The 13,890-nt window shown below is 41.3% G+C and overlaps 3 protein-coding genes across 3 annotated transcripts; 1 reads left to right on the top strand and 2 right to left on the bottom strand.

Annotated features, from left to right (window-relative positions):
• The first annotated feature begins 3 nt into the window (after nt 1–3).
• Nucleotides 4–2,684, top strand: LOC107186043 (probable histone-binding protein Caf1). Its single transcript, XM_015573839.1, has 5 exons — nt 4–115; nt 655–1,153; nt 1,240–1,497; nt 1,586–1,913; nt 2,055–2,684. The coding sequence occupies exons 1-5, from the start codon at nt 97–99 to the stop codon at nt 2,232–2,234; spliced, it is 1,284 nt and encodes a 427-aa protein (XP_015429325.1). The 5' UTR covers nt 4–96; the 3' UTR covers nt 2,235–2,684.
• A 499-nt stretch (nt 2,685–3,183) lies between these two features.
• Nucleotides 3,184–9,035, bottom strand: LOC107186051 (slowpoke-binding protein). The gene is made up of 8 exons (XM_015573848.1): nt 7,858–9,035; nt 5,799–5,968; nt 5,363–5,628; nt 4,707–5,001; nt 4,496–4,587; nt 4,129–4,254; nt 3,769–3,842; nt 3,184–3,497 (listed from the first exon to the last, which is right to left on the bottom strand). The coding sequence occupies exons 1-8, from the start codon at nt 8,184–8,186 to the stop codon at nt 3,377–3,379; spliced, it is 1,473 nt and encodes a 490-aa protein (XP_015429334.1). The 5' UTR covers nt 8,187–9,035; the 3' UTR covers nt 3,184–3,376.
• Nucleotides 9,036–9,790: 755 nt separating this feature from the next.
• Nucleotides 9,791–11,282, bottom strand: LOC107186063 (melanoma-associated antigen G1-like). The gene is made up of 6 exons (XM_015573861.1): nt 11,205–11,282; nt 10,736–11,121; nt 10,501–10,669; nt 10,337–10,431; nt 10,118–10,249; nt 9,791–10,013 (listed from the first exon to the last, which is right to left on the bottom strand). Exons 1-6 carry the CDS (start codon nt 11,206–11,208, stop codon nt 9,930–9,932), a joined length of 870 nt encoding a protein of 289 aa, XP_015429347.1. The 5' UTR covers nt 11,209–11,282; the 3' UTR covers nt 9,791–9,929.
• Between the last annotated feature and the right edge of the window lie 2,608 nt (nt 11,283–13,890).

Here is a 13,890-nt window from a genome sequence, read left to right on the forward strand (position 1 = left end):
TTTGATGAAATCCGGCTGGGCTTCGCGGCTTTTTGGCGGGTTAAAGGTTTTGTCAGTATTTTACTTGTTATTTGAAAGATTTAACAAAACGTGAGGATGGGAGATAAAGACGGCGGTAAGTGTAAAATACATTATATCGTTTCTCTGTTAACTTTCTTGATAGCTTTTTCTATTTAAAACTATCGGACGTTCGTTCAAAGGACGCTTTCTGTGCCATGGTAAACAAGATTGCATTTCGCAAGAATTTTCGATAGATTTATTTCTGTTAGACAGTAACATTTATTTCCCAACGTCGTTGAGTTCGACATCTTGATGTCTAATTGAGATCGAAAGGACATGAAAGAACTGTTTTTGTGTCGTGAAATAGAATATGTAAGAAGCGAGATCTTTACTCGTTGACCGGCAGGTTATATCACTGCAAAGAGTAGAACGTTTTTGCCGGTCGAAAGTTTAGTTTTCTCGCTGATCTTTCATTCTGTGTTACGTCGAAAATGTCATTTTATCGGGCATTTTTCACAATCCTGTAAGAAGTAATCTTCTGACTGTATAACAAAGCAGTCACGGATCTATTTTGTCTATTGAACTCTTCTATCCGTCGTGATAGTCATTTATGCATCGCACGTGTTTCGTTAATGCGTTCTACGCCGGTTCCAGAAACATTCGACGATGCCGTGGAGGAAAGAGTTATCAACGAAGAATACAAAATATGGAAGAAAAATACTCCCTTTTTATACGACCTCGTGATGACACACGCTCTCGAATGGCCTTCCCTGACTGCTCAATGGCTGCCCGACGTAACCAGACCAGAGGGAAAAGATTACTCTGTGCACCGTCTTATTTTGGGTACACATACCTCAGATGAGCAGAATCATTTGCTCATCGCTAGCGTTCAATTGCCAAACGAAGATGCTCAGTTTGACGCGTCGCATTACGACAATGAGAAAGGTGAATTTGGTGGATTTGGGTCGGTTAGCGGGAAGATAGAGATCGAAATAAAGATAAATCATGAAGGAGAAGTAAACAGGGCACGGTACATGCCGCAAAATCCTTGTGTTATCGCCACCAAGACACCTTCCAGCGACGTTCTCGTCTTCGATTACACAAAACATCCTAGTAAACCGGATCCGAATGGCGAGTGTCAACCTGACCTGAGGTAAGCGAGAAGAAGAACGTACCTGTCCGAATAAGAATCGTGAGCCTAAAAATTCTTCTAAATGTTTGATTGGTTGTCGCTGATAGACTGAGGGGACATCAGAAGGAAGGCTACGGCCTGTCGTGGAATCCCAACCTCAACGGATATTTGTTAAGCGCGTCCGATGATCACACGATCTGTTTGTGGGACATTAACGCGCCGCCGAAAGAAAATCGTGTTATAGACGCGAAAACGATATTCACCGGCCACACCGCTGTCGTCGAAGATGTGGCATGGCATTTGTTGCACGAATCTTTGTTCGGCTCGGTGGCGGACGACCAGAAGTTAATGATTTGGGACACAAGGTAACGACGCGTTATCATCTACGATACGAATAAATCTGAATAATATTATGCTATATTAGTTGTAAACAATGTGCATTCTTTTTCGTAGGTGTAACAATACAAGCAAACCAAGTCATACGGTCGATGCTCATACCGCGGAAGTGAATTGTTTAAGTTTCAATCCATACTCAGAGTTCATCCTCGCGACCGGAAGCGCTGATAAAACGGTAGCACTCTGGGATCTGAGAAATCTGAAGCTGAAACTCCATTCTTTCGAGTCTCATAAGGACGAAATCTTTCAAGTTCAGTGGTCGCCGCATAACGAAACTATACTGGCAAGTAGCGGTACGGATAGGCGTCTGCATGTATGGGATCTCAGTAAGATTGGCGAAGAACAGTCCAGCGAAGATGCCGAAGACGGTCCACCCGAGTTGCTGGTACATCGATTATACGACATTCGTTTCTGTCTGTCTGCCTCTCTCTCTCTCACTCTCTGTAGATCAGTTGCATACTGGCACGTGCCTGCCGACAGCTTTGCACTGTCAATGATAGCAATTCATTTGTTTTGTATATTGCAGTTTATACACGGTGGCCATACCGCCAAAATCAGCGATTTTTCATGGAATCCAAACGAACCGTGGGTCATATGTTCAGTGTCGGAAGATAATATAATGCAGGTGTGGCAAATGGCAGAAAACATTTACAACGACGAAGAACCGGACACGCCTGCGAGCGAACTCGAAGCTGGTGCTTCATAATGCGTAAGAACTAATCAATTAAATTATTTGATCATGAAACTTTCCAAGGATCCATGCGGTCTCACCCACGTGAAATCGATCATTCGTGCTCTAGTGTAAGGAAGACGTTAATATGAATTTGTACGTTAAAACGAAAAGAACATCAGGAAGCAATAATGTCTATTTTTACTACCGATCTTGACGCCCGTTTATACATACACTCTAAGATCGTTAAGGTACAGATTGGAGAAGGCTTCTCCGAACGCAGCTGCAATTCCTCCGCATTCGTTGGGCTCGTCTAATTCCATCAGGCTGTTCCCTGCTGAAATATACACACGTGATGGTAGACAAGAGCGTGTCTCAGTTGATGCTCTATGCCTTTGGCGTCCCGTATTGTAGGTATTAAAAAATTAATCGTGGTCTCGCGATCGCGTTAAATTCGACTGTTTTCAATAAAGGATAAACGACACATCGGAATTTTCAATGGAAAATAAATATGCGAGGAAGGTACTTGGTTCCACTAACAACGAAACGAAGTTATTACTTCCCTGTTATCATTTCTTATACCGCGTACGCGCATCCTTTCAATGTGTACAGACGATCAAAGCAGCGATCCTGCGTCTGGCTAAATCCGCGTCGTCACACGAGCCAATCGAGAATTATCGATGATGTCTCGACGATGTTTCTTTTTTTTTTTCTCTCCTGCACTCGTCATCGTATCTCGTCTCGCGGTCCTTATCGACAAATTCCGTCGAGAATCATCTACAAGTGAAAGTAAGTTAAGGTAAAAACTCGGTGAAAAGAAGAGACGAAAAGTGGTCGTGTATCTGACACGCTTGTGATGTGAATACTTTTTATCATTTTCCCTGCATTTGTATCGTAGATACAGATGGCTTTGGATGTGTTTCAATACTTTAAATAATAAAATCGACCGTACGTATACGTGACTTTTCTTTATTGTTTTTCCCCATATTAGTTTCTCCACATTTTTTTCTTTTATTTCTTTTTCAGTAAATACAATAGCATCGACGCCCAGATTGGAAAGAAGCTGAAACGATATTTTGGCACTTGGTACAGAACGACGCGAGTAAATAAAGATATTACTCGTGAACGGTGGTCGTGTGTCTTCGTAAGAAACTTTGTTCCCAGAGTCCATTAAACAATTATACGGCCGTGTTCGATAGCTCGTTATAGATCTCGTCGAGCAACGAATGTTCGCAAACGGTGTCCGGTCTATGCAGCGACAAAGTGTCGACATCGACGATGTCGTCCAAGCTCGTGACTCTGAAAATGGTGGGTCGGGGATGGAGTAGGGGGTGGGAAAAAGTGAATATATTAATTCAAACGGTGAACAATGCTCACTAGAATCGTATCGAATTAATCGGACCGTTGGGTGGCATTACCAAAATCTGCGTGTTAAATACACGTCGTTTATAGAGCGCGATCTCTGCCTGTTGTGCATGCAAAAGGAACGTTTAGCAAAAATCGATAAAAAAAATATAGGCAGACACGGAAATCGAATCTCCGATTCCGGCCACGGAATCATCCCCGTTACCTTTTGTTCACGTTTTGTCGTTTAATGCCGTCGAGTAAGTTTGCGATCGACGGTGTTAACGTTGGTCGGAATATCTGTGCGTGCGTGCGAGAGAGAGAGAACAAAAAAACAGACAAACGAGAGTAACGGATCAGAATATTCAAAGGAATACACATTTGTGCCGGTGATTATTGAGTGTAAATTATGAAAATGGTCTAAATTAAAAAAAAAATTGAACGTATCACTTGTTTGGTGTTACATCGACTTACGTTACAATAATATGAAAGCATTTTTGCAGAATATTTAATCGACTTAGACCACTTTCATAATCACCGGCGTAAATTTATAAGGACTATAAAAAAAAAAAGAAAGAATCCTCACCGTGACTGGAGCGCTGCGCATTTCACGAAGATCGATGTTTCTGAACAGATCGTGAACGAGAAGCTCTTCAATGTTTTTTCGCCGATTACACGGTTCAGCGAACAGAAATTTCAATAACTCGATCACCTGTGTGCGTGCGTGAACGGTTTTCATTAGCGTTATAAAAATAGAGTAGAATAAAGTACATATAAACAGAAGAAACGAAAGAGAGATATAGAGAGATACAGATGGAAAGAAAAAGAAAAAAAACGAAAGAAAGAATTTTCGGTAGAGAAAGAGAGAGAGAGAGAGAGAGAGAGAGAGAGAGAGAGAGAGAGAGAGAGAGAGAGAGAGAGATATATAGAAGAGAAAAAATAGAGATTTGTACTTGTGGATACATTTCAAGATCCGAGAGATGCATGGAATTCGGTTTAAACGATCGTAATTCGTAACCAGCGCACATTTCAAATAGCATATGACCTAGAAAGGAGATTCGACGCAGCGTCAGATTATGTTTGGTCAAGTAATAATCGGCGATGATTTTTTTTTCTTCTTTGTAACGGTATCGATCGTGAGATCGGGTCAAGATTTGATATTACCGAACGATATCATGTCGACAGAGGTGGTCTGCGAGACACGCGATGTGATCACAGGATGTATACGGCTGGTGAAACCGAGAAGGGTGTTCTCGAGGCCCGCGAGCCTCGCGACACCGTTCTGCACGAGTACGTTCCCCGAGTGTAGATGCATCACCATCGGGAATTCCCGTTCCTTCAAAAAGATCAACGCCTCTAACACTTGGCGTCCCATTTGTTGTATCTGCGGCAACGGGAGTCCTTTGCCTCGTGAACCGTACTTTTGGCCCCAATCCTCGTTCCAGCCGGTTCTCTCTATCTGTTGGGTATATAGCGAAGGATGGAGTTATATTTTACATACCAGATATATACAGGGTAAGTCGATAAGAACTACTATCTGAAATAACTCGTTACTTATTGGTTGGTATTAGAAAACGTTTTAATGAATTATGTAGCATTTTAGGGGACGCAACTGATGAATACAATTTGATTTCTTTTACCTCTTTTCTTTTTTAGATTTTAAGGTGACCTTGAGTTTTATCAGAGTCAATGTATCTTTTTTTTTAAATACCATCATGCTAATGGTCGCTGAATTCGTCCTTCCATCGACAACAAGGTGGTATTATGAAAAAGGATAGAGTTCAATGGGTCTACTGCCACACCATTACTTCCATACTCACCCCGTATATCAAGTCCTTCAGGCTGCCCTGGCTGATCGGTTGAACAACGATCACGTAATTCTCGTCTTCGTACTCGAGGAAATCAATGTCGAACACGGGGCATATGTACGGATGCTGCAAGGCCAAGAACAGGTCGTTCAGAATATTCTTTGTCAGTGGTGAGACAGTCAACGGGCAATTTCTGTTCAACGGGGCCAACGTGATCAACCGATCGGTCTTCAGGGAAGTGTCCCTCACCGCGAACCAATGTTTGTCCACTCTCGAGCCTGAAACATCGCGCGAAAACGGAATGATCTTGTCCAACATCTATGGATGTATACGTACGTACGTGTCTCTCTGTGTGTGTGTGTATAGGGTGCATTGTGAACAATAATGTCGCGTCGGGTAAGAGAAAAGTGGGTTCTAAGAGGTTCGGGGGTGGGGATCGAGAGCTTACCGAGATTATTCAGCTGCTTCACCAGACTATAGCGCGGCGTTCTTCGGATGTAAGCTTGGCAAATTGATAAAGCACGGTCTCGTGATCTTTTCTCCATCTCCATGTACTCGCCAACGTCCTCGCAGACCGACGGCCCGTGGTCCAATGCCGTGTAACTATGCCTCCCATTTCTGTCCACGGACATACCGGGTTAAAATTCGATCAGATTTTTCGGATTTTCCGATCCGATTGTTAGAGTCGTCCTATTACTATCGTCTACAAGTTTTTTCTTATTTTTCCTTTGACTCTCTGTCCTTCAGGCAATTTGTCGCGCTATCGTTTCGACGGTTCGCGCGCGGACCCCGTATGCTCAATTCGAAAAAATAGAAGAATCAACGGAAAATTAAAAACAAAAAAAAAAAGAAAAAAAAGGTGGAGAACAATACCTGACGAGTGTGTTTGAGTCGCCGCTCGACGCTGCGATACGACGGCGTTCAGCAGCGATATCTCGTACGGACGAACGGTTTCTCGAGGGATGCCAATAATGAAATAGATTCTCGAACCAACGACTACAAACTGGATCGGTTTCGTTGACGTTGCCAGCGAGTAGCCATCCTTCCCTACGAGCGCAAGCCAAGGGTTTCATCCAATAAGATCACGAATCACGGATTAATCCCGATATATCGTCGATGTAATTCGCAATCTGCCACCCCCACCCCCAGCAAACTTTTGCTTGTCCCTAGAATCGCGTCTCAATTCCATTGAGAATGTTTTCGCAATATCAAATGGGTATCGTGTCACGGACACAGTTCCTAATCAGAACCAAATTCCTGATCCAGTTTAGTACATGTTGAATTTTATACGTAAAATTCGTGTGTAATGCGGATATATATGATTTAGGTGATCAGATAATTGCTCCCTTTGCACTTATTACTTTAATAGTTAAATTACAAATTTAGTTCTATTTACTATTTCTGCACTTCTGTTAATATCAAATTAAAGGATGAAACCTAGATTTATTAGAAGAACAACAATTCTATTGATTTTGGTTAATTTTTCCACTTATACGTTAAGAAAAACGCGGCGTTAGTTATTCTTAAGTGATCAGAAACTGGGTTCGTAACGGTAGGTGTTCGTTTATCGGTGACGGATGGGTGGTATGGGAGAAAGCGAATACGAAATGAAACGAGACGAGACAAAAGGAAACGTCACCGGAGCGAACGTTGCCGTGTCGTAGGTATTCGTTTTCCTCGAAGTCGCAAATTTTGCGACAAGTTTCTGTGTCGGTCGTCGAGACCGTTCGTTGCCATCGATCGAAGACTCACAGGGGTTCGGAGATCAGCTTACTTATCGCCCGTGAAGACTGAGAGGTTCATTCTCGGTTCATTTAGACGGTATGGCGCGTGTACGTAAAATGTTTGTAAATAAACACGGTCGAGTATCGTGTGTCTGTGTGTTTGTGTACGAATATATGGCGTTGTGCAGTTTCACAGAATTCTCCGGGAGCTCGATCGATGACAACGAACGAATCCCTGTATTTCGATCAAGGAACATCGGCTACTACTGGAAAGGCATGTGCTAAAAAAAAAAACAAGAAATTAGGAAAAGGAATGGCCCAGCTGGCAACACGAATCCTATCCAGCTATCGTTGTCTAAAATCGGTTATCTCGGCTAGTATACAGGGTGGACCACGAAACGTGATCAGCTTATTCTACTGCTAACTGTTCGATCGAAAATCGTTTCGTCTAATATAACATAATTCAAAGAGAGGGTTAAGATGGTTGCACTAAATTTTTTGTCAACCCTTTTTCCCGTAGTTTTCAAGGTCATCTTCGGATTTTTTTATACACGAACCTATAATTTAAAAAAAAAAAAACATTTGTTATGGTGCTAATTGAGTTTGGCTTAGTATGCGCTAAAAGATGGGCGTAAAAAAATTACAAGTTTCTCTACAAAAAACAACCGAAGATGACCTTGAAAACTTTGGAAAAATAAGGTTGATAAAAACTTTGGTACAATCACCTTAAAGTTCTCTTTTTCTTATACTTAGGCTTTTTACTTTTTTTCTTTTCTTAATCACCTGACGTCAGTTTCTTTGCAACCTCGTGCGGCGGACACGCGATTGAACAATATTTTGGCTAGATTGTCGATTTTATTGGTCAGCTGATAGCCCTTCTCATCGTCGCTGTCCTCGTCCTCGATGCTTGCGCTCCTTCCGCGACGTAGCGTCCCACGAGCGGACACCATAGCCTCGGAGTCCAGCTCGATGGCGCTCTGGGTTCGACGGTTAACAGCGCGACGTTTTCGCCGCGTACGCGGACGTTCCTGCCAGAACCGATCGTGCCCGGTGACATCCGATTCCTTGTGATCGTCATCGCGTTTGTTCAGGTTCTGATAAAGATTGAACATGTTTTTCTCGTCTCGGGTACGTGATCCTGGAATACGCAATCCTATCCCCCCCCCCCTAATCGTCCGAAGAAGAAGAAACCTTCTGGTTGCTCCCCTTGTTTTCCGGAGTTGTGCTTCCGGAACTTACTTGTCGCACAGAACTTCCGGGCTAGGCGCACAGGTTCTGCGTGCCCTTTCGACGAACGGCTGCTGAAAGGAAAACTTTACACCTTACCCTCTCCTCCCTTTAGTCATCTTTCTCTCAGGCGTCTGTTTACGGTGACAGTGAAACGTCGAATGAGTCTGTGGCATGCATTGATACCCGTTTTTATTGGACGTTTGTCGCGCCGGATCCTGGTACAATGCCTACGCCTTGCGTCCACATATCAATGGTCCAGTTCACGTAGTTTTCTTCCTTTTTTTTTTATTCTTTCGATCGTTCGTTCCGTTGCCCTCCTTTCGGTGCCCGTCTATTATATCAACGAAAGTGAAACGCGACCGCGCGTAAACGTGTAACCACCAGCAGCATTCAACCGACGGTTCCTTGTGTCATATTGCCCTCGGTGGAAGAAGCTGCCGAAATATCAGCTACCCTTTCGGGTCTAGGCGATCTGATAGGCTGTGTGTGTACGGGGAAAAAAGTACGATATAGGGATAAATAAAAATTTGGGGCTTAGAATGCTAGAGTGCGTTGATCGGCACAATGACACTACGAGACGAACATATATGCGCGCGCGCGCGCCACCCACGCCAACGCGACCACCTAACCGCCTGACCCGACCGAACCACCGACGAACACTGGGGGCCACCGCCGTCACTCTGTGACTCTCGTTGCCGTCGCCTGGAACCCAGCCCGGCCTGACACACATTTCCCGCATTGCTGCTGGTTCAGCGGCCGATATACATACATATACACACATAGAGTCCGCCTGTCCCTGCGCAATCACGATCCGCCGCCGTATCCCCTCTACGCGACCCTTTGCACCTTTTTCGAATCTCTCTCTCACTGTCCCTTGGCCGTTCAACGTCTCCGACGACTTTTTACGGATTCATCTCTACCGTGACCCCATGTTGCACGAGCGATCACTACTCTCTCCTTTATCCGAACGAGAACACGGAGAACGAATGTCGTGGCAGCGGCTATCGTTTAGGGGTAAAGAAATTCCAATAAATATGCGAACGGAATAAAGTTCGAGTTGTGGTCGTGTTGATTATAACATCGTATCTAATCGTTCACGAACGATAAAGCTTACTAGAGAACGTTTTTTTTTCAGGGCATTCAGGGCAAAGTAGCAGAAAGCAATTCGTTGTAGGAAAGCGTGAAGATCTGTGTGGTGCCCACACAAAAATAGTTCCAACTATGGGCGAGATACAGACTATATAGTCGTTTCTGTAATTTCGTTTTACAAAGGTCTCGTCGAGTCTTACGACGTAACCGTCCGAAGAAAATATGAATCCAATTAGATTTGGCGAAAACTAGGCCAACGGAACGCGTTTCAGATTCCTCCGACCCCAACGTTGAACTCGAAGACCGTACTCGAACTTTAATCTCGCATCGCAGTTTTACGGCTGCTCTCAGGGTCGTTTGAAAAGTGAAAAAAAAAAAATAAAAAACAAAAATTTAAGAAAGAATCTAGAGAGAATGTTGTGTTCGAACTAGCTACAGCGGTGATATTCAATTTTGGTTTACTCTTTCCGTTCGGTGAACAATAATATTTACAATGTAATAAGTCGGGGTGGTATCCATTCAGTTCCACTCTGGGGTTAGTTGAATTTGTTCGTCTTTTCCCGTGCGATCAGCGCTTTGTACTGTAACGGCCAACTGTTTATTGCTCTTCCATTGTAGATCTACAAGTAAATGGTATATGCGTTAAACGAAACGACCTCGGTACGAAATTATTAAGTAATTATCTCGATGTGTTAGAGGCACGCAACAGTACCGCAGATCTTACCTGTGATACAAATTCCAAGGCTGTGCGTCGGGAAAATTCATGTTCTGCACGAACTCCCCATTTATATTCAATTTTTGGCGCATCGTTTTGTTCGACAACTGTCTTATCGATATATTTTTGTGCGACGAACACCTTTGAAAAAAAGAAACCGAATACGTTTTGCATAAATAAACAGTTAACGATTTGTTACTCATGGTAACCCAGCCTATGTATTTTTACCTCAGTTACCATATGTCTCACATTACCAAAGTACGAATGATTCTGACCTTCTGTACAATTAATACCCAAATTTTCAAGAAACTTCCACAGAGATTCTGAAACATACAGCAACAAATGGAAAGTCACTTCTACCGAGTATATCTATCAACGACATTGTTAATTACCTTCGGTACAAAACTCCTCACTCATAAAGATGTGAGTGAGCACCAAAAATAACAATACTTGTTGACTGCCTTTGGTTCCCACTGGAGAAACATGAGGCAATGTGTTCCTTATCTCATTTATCAGCATGTATTTGCTACCTTCTAATTCCACTAGTTGATACCCAAATATCTGTTGATCGAAATATTTGTATGCAGAACATTTTAGATAATACATAAAATAAAAGTCTGTTTATACCTTCGATAGAAGATCTCTTGCTTTAGTCATTACACGATGAAAGTTTTTCCCTTGGCCTCCAAACACACTCTTGATTATACGTGCTTTATTCATAATATTTTTTCCCCTGTCTAATATGAAAAGGTATCTTATTAAGCTGTTTACAAGTTGATTTTCTTCTTCAGAAACTATACGATCTGGTGGAGAGTCTCGCAATCTTTCATCATAGCACGTTGTTCTTTCCCCAGGAGATTCCCTTCGAACAACACGTGACGACGAAGCATTTCTTGTGCTCGTGCTTGCAACAGGCTGCGACAGACTCGTAAAGTTGCTGCGTCCTTTGCTGACGCGTGATTGCGACAAACATCTGTCATTCAAGAAGTTAGATTTGTTTTTTCGTGGTAATCCTACCATTCAAAAGACACATTAGAACATCACTTCGTATGCTTGTAAAGAATGAGAAGAGTGGAGAAGAGCATTTGTTACTTACCCATTTTATGAAATAAACAAAGGAAAGATATGTAGTGTATTCACAAGAATTCGCCAAGTGAACGTACACAAACGCTCGTGGCGCCATTTGTAGCAACTCGCTCCAATCGGTACAGTAGATAAATCACCTCACATCGTGACCCAAGGAATCTGTAGAATTCTGTCACATGCATCCAGAGCTCAAGCCCCCTTACTTTTCAGTGCAATATAATATGTACATATATATTCTGTCACTTATCTATAAGATAACTTATTCTAAATGCATTGTTAATGGACATTTTAATAATGTTACTTTTTCCACGTTCCTTTTTATATCCTTTTTATTTGATAACGTGATATAAAAATCTTAATACATACGCACAATCATTTACCTTCTGACAATTGGTGAATTTTTATATATAACTTATTTATTTAGAATAATTTTACTTATTGGGAGTAATTAAATAATTAACTTCAACCTAACTAGAGCTCAGCTAGTCAAACTTTCTCCAAAAAAAAAGTTTTTATTCATTATTTAACTGGTAATATCTGTCAGATTGTATTTCATAAACTTTGGCGCCATTGTCAAATTGGCGGGATATATTTATTATAGATGGCGTTCGAGAACCATTGGAGAATTGAAAACTTCGGCAGAAGACGACAGCAAAGTTAATATTTTTCATCTAAAACGAATTGGAATATCATATTTTCGGTGATAGTGTGTGCCTCTTTGTTTCCCTTTCATGATAGTCATTCCCTCCTGAATTAATCTCGGGTGCATATAAGACAAATGTATTGAAATATAATTTGGCGGTAAATATTCTATTTCGTTCAAATAGAACGTGGGCGAACAGAGAGGCGACCAATCCTCACATTCTTCACCAACCGACGCACCAATCACAGGCCTCATACATACCCGAGTCAACCAATGATAGCCAGTCAGCAGCCTAACGGTCATTCGTCTCAGGGGAGCTGGACTGATTAGACGTGTAGTGATCTGGCTCGTGGCGAAGTAAGTATTATTACTTTTCACTTTAACTTCTTTATGTTATTAGTATCTTCGGTAGCACTCTATCGTTACTTTCGTTAATATCTATACAATTCACTCTAAATAATCGTAAATTATCTCGTTATTTCTGGATAAAGTGAACTGGTTTCACGATTTCTGTTCTCCCCCGGTACCAATTAGTATTTACGCAGTTTTTGTTTAATTTGCAATCTTTAGCAACACTCCTCGAGTCAGTAATTGTTTTGTTGTGATTCAGTCATTGTTAATTTAGTATAATTACTTGGTATTAACGTTTATTTTCTGTTTTAGAATTCTGGCTAGAAAGGACGCGCCAACGATGCCAATCCCATTAGACGCAATTTGGAGGGAAATAGGTGAATTCTGGTGATGTATTACAACAAAATAGTTTATATTCCACTAGATATTTTGATTTTAGTACACTTTTATTGTTTTGACCGTAAACTTGATCGCGATTTTCTGATTAACTGTGCTGAAAGCAAACAAGAATTTTTTCGAGAAATATTTCGTGTTCAAACACGCAATTGAAGTATGCAATATGGCTTCTTTTTTGACCATTAGGAAATTTAAACGGGAATGTTCCAGAAGTTTCAATTCGAAATACTCGTAGTTTACTGCATCTCGGTCGCGAAATTGTTTGAATTTTAATAATTTTTCGAGTTTATCATTACGATGTCACCGTATTTGTATTTATATACGGTTTCGGGTGTAAGTTTAATTATACATATAGTAGCTGCGTAGTTTACGATGCTCAACGAAGCTTTAATACTTGCAACGATTTTCTCAATATTCATAAAATTCGGTACGCGATGTAGACAGAAATAAAGAACATTCTTAAACTCTAACAACAAATGTCTTTAATATAATATATTAATAACAAATATATATCAGTAATGAATATAATATATTGAAACATTTGAGAATTATTTTGGAATATTTTTTTACATTAATGTAGTAAAATTACATTAATGTAAAAATACGGTACATTTGCGTAGTTAAATTCATATTTGAATATTTATCGTTGAATGACAGTATTTTCATGATATAAACACTTGGTAGTATATAAAAATAAAAAGGATAAGCCGGTGCACGTGCGCCGTATTGTATTTCTTTTCCCCCCTTTTTTTTCCACAGTATTTGGTGGCCGCGTGCAAGGCGGTCGAGTCGAGTCAGTGTTTGTTTACATCGAAGTTTTTTCTGTTTATGCGGAGCGAACTGGCACCGATTAGGATCTCACCGGAGATGTGTTATGGTCCTCGCGGAACTAGAGTCAGTGTTGTTGCGTACAATCTCATATTATTTTCAGAGTTTCGGGACACTCTTTGCTTTGTGTGTCGCGAAAGTAGAATCATTTGTTCGCCGGTTAGGATTTTCGGTCGCGATAGTTTTTTATTTTCATTTTTTTTCTACTTGAAAATGCTCGTTCGCGAAAGTAGAGTCAGTGCATCACTGAAGTGGATGTTTTTGGGCGAAGCTCTACAAATAGAGATTGTAAGTATCCTTATATTTTATTACTTACACTCTTTAACTGAAACAGCTAGAATTTTGAGAAGAGGTTATAACGAGTTCTGTTCCTTTTTTTTCAGATTTATCAGATGCTGCATGAATGTCCACTACAGTGGATGTCCTCGGACGAAGCTACACCGTTTTTTGAGATTCTTCGAGTGTCATAGGGAGTTCT

This window comes from Dufourea novaeangliae, unplaced genomic scaffold (genome assembly GCF_001272555.1).
Source record: "Dufourea novaeangliae isolate 0120121106 unplaced genomic scaffold, ASM127255v1 scaffold75, whole genome shotgun sequence".
In the NCBI taxonomy this organism is placed as follows: domain Eukaryota; kingdom Metazoa; phylum Arthropoda; class Insecta; order Hymenoptera; family Halictidae; genus Dufourea; species Dufourea novaeangliae.